General features: G+C 42.4%; 1 protein-coding gene across 3 annotated transcripts in view; it reads right to left on the bottom strand.

Annotated features, from left to right (window-relative positions):
* The window catches only part of LOC129711284 (SH2 domain-containing adapter protein F-like), a 284,291-nt gene that overhangs the window by 171,348 nt on the left and 97,183 nt on the right, over positions 1-15,760 (bottom strand). For all 3 annotated transcript variants that reach the window (XM_055658827.1, XM_055658828.1, XM_055658829.1), the window contains one exon: positions 13,248-13,377. In XM_055658827.1, coding sequence (XP_055514802.1) covers positions 13,248-13,377 — 130 coding nt within the window. The remainder of the gene's footprint in view (positions 1-13,247; positions 13,378-15,760) is intronic.

The raw sequence follows: 15,760 nt of genomic DNA, 5'->3' as shown, positions 1-15,760 counted from the left end.
AACTGGAATTTTTTTTTTTAACATAGTGCTTTATTAAACAAGAGAACTTAGGGAAACATTAATAATTTCCCTGCTACAGACAAAAAAACACTTACTCTTGATAGAAGGACAGACTTTTTGATGGTGTTTCTTTGAAAACTTGAAGTAAATACAGAGAAAATTTGATCTTGTGCTATAATCTTTAGAGGTTGGCACACAATATCATGTAAATCACCGAAGATGGACACAAAATGCTGGAGTAACTCAGCAGGACAGGCAGCATGTCTGCGGAGAAGGAATGGGTGATGTTTCGGGTCGAGACCCTTCTTCAGACTGAGTCAGGGGAGAGAGAAACTAGTCAGAGAACTAGGGTGGGGAGGGATAAAGAGAAAGGGTTCCATGAAGTTAGAGAAATCAATATTCAAACTGCTGGGGTGTCGGCTGCCCAAGCAAAATATGAGGCGCTGTTCCTCCCAATTTGCTTTGTGCCTCACTCTGACAATGGAGGAGGCCCAGGGCAGAAAAGTCAGTGTGGGAATGGAAGGGGGAGTTAAAGTGTAGGAAGGAACTGCAGATGCTGGTTTAAACCGAAGATAGACACAAAATGCTGGAGTAACTCAGCGGGACAGCCAGCATCTCTGCAGAGAAGGAATGGGTAAAGTTTTGGGTCGCGACCCTTCTTCGGACTGATGTCAGGGGAGAGGGAGATAAGGAAGTGTAAGGTGTGAAAATAGGACAACGGGAATGGAGATGAAGGGAAATGTATAATAGATCATTGTTAGCTGGGATAAGCTAACAGCAACAAAGCAAACAGAGATAAAATGGAGTGGGAGACAGTAAGACTTGTCAGAGAACTGGGAAGGGTGAGGGATGGAGAGAGAGGAAGAGCAAGGGTTACTTGAAGTTAGAGAAGTCAATGTCCATACCGCTGGGGTTTACCAACCGGTGGACAGCGAAGGTGATCAGCGAAACATATTTGCAAGTGGAAGAGAGCTCTAGAAGCAAAGATCTTTAGGTGGGAAATTTCACGGCTTAGGCTTAGGGCAATGACAGCTGAAATCCCTGCCAACAGCGGTGGATTGATTAATTTCGATGTAGATCAAGTGACCAGAATTAGTGGAGCAATGTAACCGTACAATTATAGGGCTGGGGAGATTTCACTGATAGGGAGGAGTGAGATCATGGAAGGCTTTAAAATAAGGGTGAACATTTCAGAATTATGGTACATTACAGTAGCAGGTGTGCAACCTTCCATTTATGCAGATCAGGAAGTGCATTCCAAATCCAGAAATATGCCTTTGTTGAGTTTTTAAGTTCATGTTCAAATAGCAACAGCAGGTTCCGACATTCATGTAGACATAACATTTTCAGGCGTCAGGATTCAGAAGAGTTCAATATTAAGCAGTGTAGGAAGAGTTAGTTTGTCTCAGGAGCTGAAGGTAGACACAAAGTGTTGGAGTAACTCAGCGGATGAGGCAGCTTCTCTGGAGAATAAGGATAGGTGACGTTTTGGGTCGGGACTTCTTCAGTCTAAAGAAGGGTCTTGACCTATTCCTGGTTTAATTCTGGTAAAGCATACAAGGATATAGATCAGCTTGTACTAAACATACTGGTTGCATTACCTTTTAACTGCACAGAAAATGACTCTGTGCTTTATTACTATTCTAATGACATCATCCTGATCTCAACTCATTTCTCTTTAAAGTTGTACATTGCCTGCTCCCTTCCATCTGGTGAAGAAGATAGAACTAATAGCTACTGAGAATGATGATTAAAAGCTCTACCTGTAATTTTAAAACTGCAAGGAGTAGTTTAAAGCTACAGTGTGTACAGTGGTTTGATTATGACAATTTCAGTTCAGTTTCATGGCATATTAACCTAAGTTTCAGTTAATCTAGAAAAAGAGTTAAGACATTTTCAGCAAACAGAGTTTAATGTAGAAAAGTGTAAGGTCATGCACTTCAGTAAAGGCTGGCTATTATCCAAATGGAGAGAGATTTATAAATGAGCATGAGGAATGGATCCAAGTGTTATTGAACTAGAATCTCAGGAAGCAAGCCAGGACAAATTCACTAAGCTCATTCCTATAGTATCTATTGAATAAAGTTTTATCTGCATTCTATGGAGAAAGAGGTGGCATAGTTACAGAACACAAGGGCGGTCAATTAAATCGAAGGCGCATAGGAATTTCTTCCCACAGGTCAATGTATCAGGTACTTTCTATCTCAAAGTGTTATGGAGGCTTGATCATGGGGGGGGGGGGGGGGGGGGGGGGGGGGGGGTACCTAGAGAGAGGAAAGAAGAATTTTTGAAAGATCAGATTTGGAGCAATAGGGATAAATTGGCACAAAAGAGGAGACGAGGCCTGGGGCAGATCATTTTGAACCTCGTGGCAGGCTTGAGGGGTCCGGAGATCTACCTCTTTGTTATTTCCTTTGTTTTTGTGCAAGGGCTGGGAACTTGTAAATGCCGATATAATTCAGCTTCCACAACAAGTCACACATTTGTCTTTGTCTTCATATTATTTATTATTAATTCTTGTGCCCACATTAATAATGAAAACTGCCTACATTAACTGGTCACACTGAAATCAACTTAACCCTGCAGTGTTTACAAGGGTACTATCCATTATAAATGTGGACGGTGCATGCTTATAATTTAAAAATAAATTGACAGCAATTCTATTTCTTTCCATGGTTTCTTTAAGACTTTCATTACAGAGAGAAGCAGAGCAGATAACATTAGATAGAAAGAGAGAATGTATACCATATAAGACACAAGAGGCAACAAACATTAGCTGTAAAATGGTGGATACAATGTCCATACTGGTTAATAAAGTCGGTAACATAAATTATAAAACATAATGAGAAATATATTAACATCTACAATTTATACTCCTATTAAAGAACAGAGGTGGTACACACCCCATAATGGAGGCCACATGTACCTCTGCAGTGTAACAAAAGGCAGTGTGCGGCCCCATGTTGTAAGAAGGGGCAGTTTATATGCCTTCAGGAAAAGATGATGTTGTATAAACTCCTTATTATAATGGAGGCAGTAGACATTCTGTAACATGGCAAGTGCCTGAACAAAGCTTTGTAAAATAATGAGACAGTGCGCATTACTGTAAAATAATATTACATAAGGCAATATCATGCTTGTACAGCATACAAATTAGAAACAGAGGTATAGTATACCCTTTTGTGCTGGCTCCAGCATGCAAGTTCATGGTTGATCATTCCTGTACTTCCCCCGTATCCCTCGATTTCCTTAATATCCAAAAATCTATACAAGCTCAATAATGAAGCCTTTATGGTGCTCGGGGGAAGAGACTTCGATAGATTTGAGGAAATAAATTCTGTGTCATCCCAGGCCAAAATAGACTAGTGCCTTATTTTAAGAACGTCATGTCTGGTTCTAATCTCATTGTTCTCAACTATCGAGGTGACAGGCCGGTCGGTCTACTCAATCACTCCTCATATGGCAAATCCGTGTTCTAAGGAACCATTCTGGCTAATGTCTGTTGCATCCCTATGTGGCAGGTACATTTTACTTTGAAGAGGAGACCGAAACATACACACGATTGTAGGATAACTTCAGACTGTTACTCCAGCGTTTTCTGTCTATCTTCGATTTTATATATCAGATCAAACTGAATAAGGGATTTGACCCCAAACGTCTCTCGTTCCTTCTCTCCAGAGATACTGCCTGTCCCGCTGAGTTACTTCAGCATTTTGTGTATATCTTCGATTTACACACACACACACACACACACACGCGCACACACGCACGCACGCGCGCGCGCACGCACACACACACACACACACACACACACACACACACACACACACACACACACACACACACACACACACACACACAAACAATAATAGTGCAAAAAGACAGAACCAATGGCCCCATCTATGTAGTTCAGAACTTATTTGGAGTGTTATCAAGCGACAACATACACCTGTACAGTATAGCAAAATCAGAACGCACACATTTATGTAACAAGAGATAAAGCAAAAGGACTAAGAAACAATATGCACTGGTGATATTGATATCGAGAGGTAATATCACAGACTCTCAGGGGTTGCAAGCTGCTTCTGGTTCTCTGTTTCTCTCCAGAAAGTACACATATTTCCTCAGTACACTTAGTCGTTAAGCCTCTATCTTTGATGCAGGAAGGTTCATCAATAGAAGCCGAACAGTACACAGGTGGCTGACTCCTTTTAATAGGTTAATCGAACTCATTATGAGTGTAGCAATTTTACAATTAACCTTTACTGAACTGCCAAAGACATCAACAGTATCATTGGGCAAAACACCTGACAGCTTAAGCTCAGCTCTGGTGACAAGATGACAACTGATGATCCCGTTCCTTCATTAATTGCCAAGGTGTGAAAGTGCAATGTATTTCTTGAAATGATTTCTTGAAATCAAAGAGATGGGACCAGAATTCAATATTCGGTTCAAAATGCGACATTTCAGTTTAGTTTCCTGGGTGAGCCAATGTAGACTGAAGTGTGAAACCCTAGAGAGGTAGTGAACCCCCAACAAACTTCTTATTTAAAAACAAGTTTTTTTAGAATACAGCGCTGAAACAGGCCCACCTAGTCCATGCCGACCAGCGGACCCCGCACATTAAACTATTTTATACACACTAGGGCCCATTAACAACTTTACCAAGCCAATCAACCTACAAAAATATGCATCTTTGGAGTGTTGAGGGGAAACTGAAGCTCCCGGGGAATACCCATGCAGGTCACAGGGAAAACGCACATTGGGAATACTTTAAGCTGCTTTGATCTCTGTATGCCCAGAGTAAGCTTAATTTGGCATCAGTGGTATATGTATTGGCTTGGCTGATTACTAGAATGAGATGATTATCCTATGGAAAGATTGAATACAATTGGAGTTTGGGTGGCACAGCTAATACAGGTTCTGCATCACAGCTCCAGTGATGCTGGTTCAATCCTGACCTCAGGAGTTGTCTGGGCGGAGTTTGCACGTTGTCCCTCTGACCCTGTGCATTTCCTTGGGTGCTCTGGTGTCCTCCCACCTCCCAAAGAGGTGCGGGTTAATAGTTTAATTGGCCACTGTAAATTACTCTCAGCATATAAGTGAGTGTTAGAATTTGGGATGGAGGAGTGATCTGAGGGCGATGTGGAGAGAATAAAGTGATATACAAGATTGATGGTTGGTGCAGACACAATGGATGGAAAGGCAATTATTGGTACTACCTGACTATGACTTTAGAAGATGGTCTCATGAATGATTCTGAATGGTATTGAAAGCATAGGCACCATGAGGCACCATGAGGGGACATTGAGAGGAACTGGACGGGAGGGGGGAAGGGGTTACAGAAGGGCAAAATGTAGCGTACAACTGATACGTATAAGGGGGCCTGTGGTTGGATTCCCATTTACAGGTGCCCTCCCTTTAATTCCTCCATTTATAGGTGCCCTCCCCTAAACCACCACATTTATAACAAGAGGAATATACGAGCAAAGAGGTCATTCTGCAGTTGTACAGAGCCCTAGTGAGACCACACCTGGAGTAATGTGTGCAGTTTTGGTCCCCTAATTTGAGGAAGGACATTCTTGCTATTGAGTGAGTGCAGCATAGGTTTACAAGGTTAATTCCCGGGATGGCGGGACTTTTCATGCTGAGAGAATGGAGCAGCTGGGCTTGTACACTGGAGTTTAGAAGGATGAAAGGGAATCTCATTGAAACATATACGATTTTAAGGGTTTGGACTCGCTAGAGGCAGGAAACATGTTCCCGATGTTGGGGGAGTCCAGAACCAGGGGCCACAGTTTAAGAATAAGGAGTAAGCCATTTAGAACGGTTACGAGGAAACACTTTTTCTCATAGAGAATGGTGAGTGTGAAATTCTCTGCCTCAGATGGCAGTGGGGGCAGGTTCTCTGGATGCTTTCAAGAGAGCTAGATAGGGCTCTTAAAAAATAGCAGTCAGGAGATATGTGGAGAAGGCAGGAACGGGGTGCTGATTGGGGATGATCAGCGATGATCACATTGAATGGTGGTGCTGGCTCGAAGGGCTGAATGGCCTACTCCACCTATTGTCTGTCTATTGTCTATTGTCTATTTACAGATGCCCTCCTCTAAATCCCATTTACAGGTGCCCTCCTCTAAATCCCATTTACAGGTGCCCTCCTCTAAATCCCATTTACAGGTGCCCTCCTCTAAATCCCATTTACAGGTGCCCTCCTCTAAATCCCATTTACAGGTGCCCTCCTCTAAATCCCCATTTACAGGTGCCCTCCTCTAAATCCCATTTACAGGTGCCCTCCTCTAAATCCCATTTACAGGTGCCCTTCCCTAATTCACCATTTAAAAATGATCACAATATAAAATTAGATAATATTATTTTATTGTTCTCATAATAATCTCTGATTCGTAGATTCGGGCCGAGCCTTCTTCACACTGAAGGTCACGGGAGATATGGGTGATGATGTAAAGAACAATGAATAAAAGATATGCAAAAAAGTAACAATGATAAAGGAAACAGGCCATTGTTGGATGAGAACGAGCTGGTGAGAGAGAGAGAGAGGGGGAATGCCGGGGCTACCTGAAGTGAGCAATCCCCGCACACTAACACTATCCTGAAATTCCTACTGGCAGTAGTAGTAAACACAGCACTGTCCATAATATAATAAACAAGAAAAAAATGTTCAGTGTGTGTGTGTATATAAAATATATATATATATATATACAAGAAGTAACTGCAGAGGCTGGTTTAAACTGAGGGATAGAAGGAGAGGGAATGTCGGGGCTGCCTGAAGTTAGTTCAGACGACCAATAAATCCCAACTGACCAAATTTGGGAATCCCTTCACTCCCATATATCAGGACAAGTTGTGCCGACATACTGACATTCACACACACTCTCACACACACACCCTCGCACACCCCCTCACTCTCACTAATGAGTTTGACACCCCTGGTTTAAAGTGAGAGAGGAACGATTTAATAGGAACCTCAGGGACAACATTTTCACGCAGAGGATGGTGGGTTTGTGGAACGAGCTGCCAGGTGAAGTAGGCAGGTAAAATGGCAGCGATTAAAATACATTTGGACAGGTATGTGGACAGGAAAGGTTTAAAGGGCCATATTGGCCCAATGCGGATAAGTGGGACTAGTTTAGATGGGGCATCTTGACCTGCAGGAAACATTGGGATGAAGGGCCTGTTTCCATGCTGTAAGACTATGACACATTGTAGAAAGGGTGCAATTGCTCTGGAGAGGATCCAGGGGCGATTTATGAAGATGTTGGCATGGTTAGAATTTTTTTTTTAACTTTGAAGAAAGATTTGATAACTGGGATTGTATTCTCTGCAGCAACGGAGGTGAAGAAAATAATTTAGTTGAGGTGAATAATATTATGCGAATAGGACCTGTTTCGCTTAACAAAGAGTGTAGGAGAGAACTGCAGGTGCTGGTTTAAACTGAAGATAGACACAAAAAGCTGGGATAACTCAGCGGGACAGGCAGCATCTCTGGAGAGAAAGAATGGTGATGTTTCGGGTCGAGACCCTTCAGACTGAAGAGGTTGAATACCTGCCATATAGATGTAAAACACAATGACTGGAGATGTTTGTTATCCAACTAAGGGCAGAAATCAGAATCATGTGTTTATCTTCATTGATGTGACACCATAATAAATATATTACAGAAAAAAGAATTTAATGGGGTGGCACGGTGGCGCAGCAGTAGAGTTGCTGCCTTACAGCACCACAGATCCAGATTTGATCCTGACTACGGGTGCTGTCTGTACAGAATTTGTACATTCTCCCTATGACCATATGGGTTTTCGCCGGTTATCCGGTTTCACCCACATCCGAAAGAAGTGTAGGTTTGTAGGTTAATTGGCTTCTGCAAATTGTCCCTGGCGTTTAGGATAGAACTGGTGTATGGTAGATTGCTGGTCAGTGTGGACTTGTTGGGCTGAAGGGCCTGTTTCTATCTATATTGTCGACTTCAGGAGGGCGCAGCCAAAGCATACACCCCTCAACATCAGTGGCACTACAGTGGAGAGAGTGGAGAGCATAAAGTTCCTCGGTGTGCAAATTACAGACAGCCTCACCTGGTCCAGGAACACCACTGGGACCGTCAAACGGGCCCATCAGCGACTGCACTTCCTGAGGAAACTAAAACAGGCCTCACTCCCCACCAACATCCTCAGGACTTTCTACAGGGGTACGGTGGAGTCTGTACTCACGTACTGCATAAATACGTGGTACTCCACCTGCAACTGCTCGGACAGGAAGGCTCTGCAGAGGGTAGTGAGGGGAGCAGAGAGGATCATTGGCGTCTCCCTACCCTCGGTACAAGAACTGTTCCAGAGCCGCTGTCTGAAAAAAGCTCAGAGAATTGCTAAGGACAAGCTGCACCCCCTCCACATACACCTGGATCTCCTGCCATCAGGCAAGAGATATCGAAGCATCAAAGCCCGGACTACAAGACTGCTAAACAGCTTCCTACCACAGGCTGTGAGGCTGCTAAACAGTCACTCAGTACTCACAGTCACTTGATTCTGCGGCTTGGCACGGACACTTTAATAACTGGCACTGGCCACTCAAATCAGCTGCCCCGGACATTTTTATGATTGGTTTATTGTATTTTAACGTTGTTGTTTTACCTGCTTTTAACTATTTATACTGTTCCATCAGGGACTGGATTGTTTTTAGTGTTATTATGTGTGAAATGTTTTAAATTTCATGTGCGATGCTCCGGTATTCCCTGGGAAACGTCTTTTCATTTTGCACTGTACAACTGTTGCTTGCAAGATGACAATAAAGGTTGATTGATTGATTGATTGTCCTCAGAAAATAATAATAATAAAATATATGTTTTACATAAATATCTTAATTTCATTGAACCATATACTTGTTCGAATATATGGCATTATTTTTGTCTTATTTCTCTAGTCAAAGGTTAAGGTTGATTAATTTATTTGTGCAGAACAGTGATGGAAGTCTGACTCCTCTTGCCTTGTTTCTGTTTTTTTTCCTCTATATATATGCATAACAGCATGAATTATAATCTGATTTCCATACATGAATATACTAAAGTCATTCATGTGCTGCACCTGTTGATCACAGCCTGGATCTACTGTGGAATGTAACTTAGCCTAACCTTATTTATACCGAATCCAATTTAAAGCATAAATGTTGCATTCAAGTGTGATTTAAACGACTCGCTACAGTATGCACCAGATTGCATAATTTTAAGCTTCAAAATGCAAAATCACCTCTCTACGCTTCCCCCCCCCCCCCCCCCCCCCCCCCCCCCCCCCCCCCCCCCCCCCCCCCCCCCTGGACGCTGCGCACCCTCGCAATTTCTCACCCAATGTTGGCTGCCCTGATGTGGAGAAGGCAGGAAAATTGGATTAGGAGGCAGCGATCAGCCATGATTGAATGGCGGAGTAGACTCGATGGGCCAAATGGCCTAATTCTACTCCTATAATGTGAACTTGTAATTGAGTGTTGGATTTCATTTAACACGGTGTTTTTTAATTTATTTCTCCGTCTCAAACTCCTGCTTGTTGAGGACATTTTACAGTAACGTCCTGGATTTAACTCTTAATTTAGTGACAGTAATTGACCTATTTTGAATGAGGAAGATAACAAGTAGCAGGTTTCCCAGTAATTTGGAGGCGGCTTGGTGATGATTGGTGGTAAGTATTTTCTGGAGTCATTAAAAAACAATTAAGGCCCTAGTTAAAGGGTAGGCTGACAGCGAGCAATGTCATATGTCGGATCCCACTGCTCAACACCATCAGGGCTTAATGCAAACTTAACTTGAGTTTAATATACTGATACAATAATACAAATCAATTCAGTATAATCCACTCAAAATGAGTTGATGCTCAGAAATCTCTACATTACACCAATCCATTACTGCGCAACAGCATCGATGGACAAAGCCATGAGTTCATGGTGAACAACAGTCAGATTCCCTTCTGCACGACATGTGATCATAGATGTTTTAACCTGTAGGATTATAGTCCGCAATGATTTCAACCTTGCCTTGGTGTATTCTCGACCCAGGGTAGACTTGCACCGTAACACACAGCCTCTGTACGAAACACGCCCCTGTTTGCAATTGAAAATATTTTGCTGTTTCTTTTTAATGAAGACAGAATTTATTCAGCATCTTTCACTGAGTCCCCTTACAGCAACGATCGAAACAAAGGCTGCAAGGTCAATGAGCAGTGCGCAAGTTAATTGAAAGAGGCAGGAGATAGGATGATGGAAACCGAGAGGCAGTCGAGGGGAACGTTTCAAATTAAAGGGTTTGCTAGGAAGGGAAGAGTGGGAAGCAGCTTTGAGGTCCTTCCGATTAATTCATAGAAGAGCCGGATCCTCTCCTGGCTTCTTTCAATTAACTTGGCACCAATCCATCTATTAAAATCTACATTCAATAGGAAGAAAATCAAGCATGGCCCATGTGCCAGCCTTCTCGTTTGAAAATGAACAGAATATTTCACACCTGAGATCGTCCAGAGTATTCTGAATGGAGATGATTTAAAATTTAAAAACAGAACATACTGTATGTATTCAGCAGATCATTGAGCATTGTGATCCAGCAGCATTGACATGAAACGTTAATGCCAACTCCCTCTTCATATTTCTGCAGAAGTGGATGTTGCTGGAAATAGCAGCATTTATGATCCATCCCTCATTGTCCTTGTGGTAGTGGTGGTGAACCACTTGTTTGATTAGATGTGGTCCTTGTGGCGAAGGTGCCCCTGCAAGGCTATGCCATAGAGAGTTTCAAGAAGAAAGAGACTATGGCATAGATAGTACCATGAATGAATAAATGCATAGCTTTGCCAAGTCAGGATTGTACAGGACTTGAAGGGGAGCAAGAAAGGCATGGCGCTCCCGCTCCCATGCACCTGCTGCTCGTGTCCTTTCTGGTAGTAAAAGGTTGCGGATTTGGGAGGTGCTATTAAGATTAACCCAGCGTACATTTTGAATTTGACTCTTCGGTTCATATCTGTGCTAAGGCTGTGATGGGGCCCACAATGAAAGGTCCTGGTAAAACCCAGACTAGGCAGCAGAGAAACCAATCCAAACAAACACCCTCTAGTTTTAGATTCACCTACCATGGGTACAGGACAACATTATCTACCCCATCTATACCCAGCATAACTTTATAAACCTTTATCATGCCATCTCCAACAACCTTTATTCCAGGGGAAAAAAGTGCAAGTGTATCAATTATTCCTTATAACTCGTCCAGCAGCTCAAGCAATATTCCTGTGAGTCTTTTCAGTACTTCTAGCTTAAGCACGTCTTTCCTATAGCATGACAAGCAGAACTGCACACAGTCCTCCAAGTACGTCCTACCCAGCTATTTGTAAGCACATGATATCTTAACTCCTATAATCAATGCCTCAGCCCATGAATGCAGGCCTACTATATGTCCTCTTCACCATTCTCTCTACCTGTGTTGCCAATTTTCAGGAAACTATAGACTTAAACCCCAAGATCTCCCACTTCAATAACACTCCCAAGAACTCTGCCATTTACTGTGTATGCCCTGGCCTGATCTAACTTCCCAAAATGCATTATTGATCCCCAGTTTTCTACTGCCAGATTTGTTCTCTCCATAGATGCTGCCTGGCCTCACTGAGTATTTTAGACAATCTTGGTCTTATTTTTGAATTTGTAGTGTTTGTAATACTTCAGCTTTGGACTTCAGAAATGAAATGCCTTCCATTTTCTCAGTCTTATCATGTGAAAAAATAGCTGGGAAAAGCTTGCGAATGAATGTATTATATTTGATAATTATTATATTAATAATCTCGCCTTGCTTTTTCAAAGATTAGCTGGGTGGTATGGATTTCTATCGTTATGAAAAGGAAAGGCATCAGAATACAAGGCACAGCGATACTGCCCATCTCTTAGCGTGCACTGCCACAAAATGCCTTATAACCAATTAATTACAACATTGAATAAGAAACCTCAACCTTAACAGACTATTGAGAAAGAAGTCAATATAAGTTCTAAGTGTCAATATGTTCTGCAGAACCTTCTCGCGGCACTGAACCTGCCAAATACGATGAAAATCACAGAAAACAAAGTCTCTGCATATCTACAGATGGAGAGAACAATGTAGCCCAAACCCCATGTGCCCGTGCAATATCATTACAAAATCTGCCCAACTCGTGCATCCTCTGTCAGTCCTCAGAGCTCTTCATAGGTTTTTCCTTTTCAAATAAATATCCAATTTATCTTTTAAAACTATTATTGAAACTGCTTCGGGTACATGTAGAAAGAAGGGGCTGCAGATGCCGGTTTATCTACAAAGAAACAAAGTGCTGATCTGCCACATTATGCCAACACTTTGTGTCTATTTCTGTTTCACTTTCATTCAGGGCATTTCAGGTTATCACAATTCAAAATCTCCCTTAAGGCTATGGGGGTTTACAGGCCAGGTGGTCCATGCCTCAGTGGATCTGAACTGGTTCTTGGTGGGGATTGGGGTTGGAGGAAGTATTGATGTGGACTAGGTCAGGATGACCCGGATGGAAGGTGAAATGACTCACCTGGATGGGATACCAGTCCTGTATTGTTTTGAAAAGATTCACTTGTTCCAGGAATGACCAGTGATATAACTGGAAATATGATCAGGCACTTGGCTTAAGTCACTCATTTCCCTCTCACAACCCATGAGGCGCTTCCCAATACCATGCATACAATAACATTGCACAAGAAATCTCAACCTTAACAGTCTATTAAGAAATATAAGTTTGAAGTATCTTTTGCAGAACCTTCTCTCAGCACTGACTCTGCCAAATACAATATTCCCAGACTGTTGCAAAATGGTCCAGATATGGTTACAGAGAAATAGATTTTCAATTGTGTAACACAAAATTAAAACTTGCATTTTGAGGTTGAATTTCCCTGATTGTTTTCTTTTATCCTTTAAAAATCTTCCAGTGAACCACCACGTATTTTGGTGAACCACCACCTTTTCTTTAAGGCAAGATGGTGCTGAAGCCAGGTGACTGTTTGCGTGATGGTCCCAGAAGAGTATCTGCTAAATTTAAAAGTAACCTTGTTCGAAACACAGAGAACATGTCAGCCTTCTCTCTCCAAAGAGCACACACCAAGTAAAATGTCAAACCTCTATCAGCCTTAGCTCTGCCAATAGATTGTAACTCAATGCACTTAAAAAATAAACAATGGTCCCTCTTGTCTGGTTCTTTTGCAATTAGCATAAACTGACCTACCTGCTATAACTCTCTGTGCTTCATATGGTTCCATGTAGCCGTTGTTCTCAATGAGCTCTTTGTCAATGGCCTCACCTCTGGAATCATGCCTGATATCGAAAGGGTCGGAATAATCGTCGTCAGGCAGAGTCTAGATAAAGAAACAGATTTGTTGGTTAGTCAAGATGTTAAACATGGATATTGTGTGTCAAATATCCCCCTGCTCGTCCTGGAGGCTCTGATATATGACGTCTTGTGCATGTGGGCCGGTTCGGACATTGAGTATTGACTGACTATTGACTTGTGCTGACACATTGCTTCTAATCCCACTCCACACAGAAATCAGGGCAGGATTGTGTATTTTGTGCTCACGAAATGTGAAGGAGGCCTGTTGGCGATTGCTCAACAATCTCAGCCGAGCAAAAGTCTCACGCTGATGTCACCAACATTTTTGTTGGTGATTCTTTAGGGCATTTGAAATTGAGACCTTTGGAGAATAATTGACTTTGCTGGGTTTCTCCAAGGTGAAAATAGCCAGTAAAAGCAGCTGCAAGTAAGGATTTCATTATTCTGTTCCCAGTGCACGTGACAATTAAACACTCTTGACCATGGAACGTACCTGTCGGTACCAGAGAAGCTATCTCAGAATGGGACATGTCTGCACTATGTCTCATGATGTTCAGTCCAGAATATCACTGTGGATTCAACCTCAGTCTGGTTTCCACAGGTGCAAATGTAGGTTACCTGGCCAAGGTCAATTGCCCCGAATGTGGTAGGGATGCAGAGGACAATGAGATTGGTGTAAAGGGTGATTGATATTCAGTGCAGATTCACTGGGTGGAATCACCTGTTATCAAGAATTTGACAACTTGCCACAGTTATTATCATCTTGGCAGAAGTTGATAACTGTAGCAAGTAAATTATGACTAAGTGGTAGAGTTGCTGCCTTACAGCGTCAGAGACCAGGGCGCGATCCTGACTACAGGCGCTGTCTGTACAGAGTTTGTACATTCTCCCTGTGACCTCATGGATTTCCGGCACCTGAAGTTCTTTTGATTGGCATCTAAACTTGTACAGTTATTTTGTTTCATTGGTGATGTTGAGGGGTAATGTCAATGTTAATGTTAATGTTAATGCCTTTTGAGGGCCAGCATAGTGGCACAGCTGTAGAGATGCTGCCTGGCAGCATCAGAGACCCGGGTTCGATCCTGCCTATGGGTGCTGACTGTACAGAGTTTGTACATTCTTCCTGTGACTGCGTGGACTTTCTCCGGATGCTCCGGTTTCCTCCCACATTCCAAAGTGCTGCAGGTTTGTAGGTTAATTGGCTTCTGTAAATTGTCCACAGTGTATAAGATGCAAAACTGGGATAACATAGAACTGCGTGGGTTTTCCTCGGGATTTCTGGTTTCCTCCCACACTCCAAAGATGTACACGTCTGTAGGTTAATTGGCTGTGGTAAAAATTGTAAATTGACTCTAGTGTGTAGGATAGTGCTAATGTGCAGGGATGGTTGGTTGGCAAGGACCCAGGGCCATGCCCAAGGGCCTGCTCCCATGCTGTATATCTAAACTAAACTACATCCAATGGAGGAGTCCCAAAAGCAAAATTGGTCTCCTCTGACTTTCTTCATTCTTTAATTGGAGTATAAAGAGTGCCTGGTATGGGTAAGCACTGCTGGAGTACATTGCATTCAATGTGTGGAGTGGGAGGGAACTCTGAGAGAGTCAGTTATACTTTGATTAGGATTTTATGGGCGATCGGTCCTGACTAAATAACTTAATGATCCACAGTAACTTTGTGCGTTGAATTTGTATGTCTGGAAAATGAGATATGGATTTATCAACTGTTTGTACATGCAGGCCTTTTGTTGGGCCGGTGCAAAAATAGAGATGTTTTTCAACGCTGATAGATCCATAAGCTCAAACCACTTCCAGAAACTCACCCAGCATTCTTTATATTTAGTGAATGCAAGAACGTTACATTACTTAAATAAGGAATTGCAATCTAGCGCAATTTTATGGTGCCAGTGTACATATGAGCTGATAAATGAAGCATATTATTCACAATCTCCACTTTTTGTTCTCCCTCAATGTATGCTTTCAGCCTACATCCTCACAAAGAATGCCCAATCCACCGTCTATTCCACCAGCCTCTATTCTACTTCAAAACCCTTCTCCACACACAATCCTTTTACACTTCACCTCCACTGATTGCTGTCCCACAAGCTTCAGATCATCCAAAGCTATTCTGCTCACATCCTACTCTTCATAAAATCCTACTCACCCACCATTGTTCCTGGGGACATGTATGAGTCCCCAATCCTTAAATGCATCCAAGTTAAAAGAGTTGTTAAAAGCTGTCTCATGCCTACCTCTGCAATGTCACAGCTTCCACTTCAAATCACTGTGGCTCTAAACTCATGTTATTATGCATCTCTCTCTCCCTACATCAAATCAGCCTTGCCTTCAACATTGGAATCTTTGCCCTCTGGAAATCTCGCTTCAAAATCCTCTTCCATTTTGCTTTTGTGA

This window comes from Leucoraja erinacea, chromosome 29 (assembly GCF_028641065.1).
Source record: "Leucoraja erinacea ecotype New England chromosome 29, Leri_hhj_1, whole genome shotgun sequence".
NCBI lineage: Eukaryota > Metazoa > Chordata > Chondrichthyes > Rajiformes > Rajidae > Leucoraja > Leucoraja erinaceus.
The sequence above is the reverse complement of the archived record's forward strand: the minus strand, read 5'-3'. Positions and strand labels throughout refer to the sequence as shown.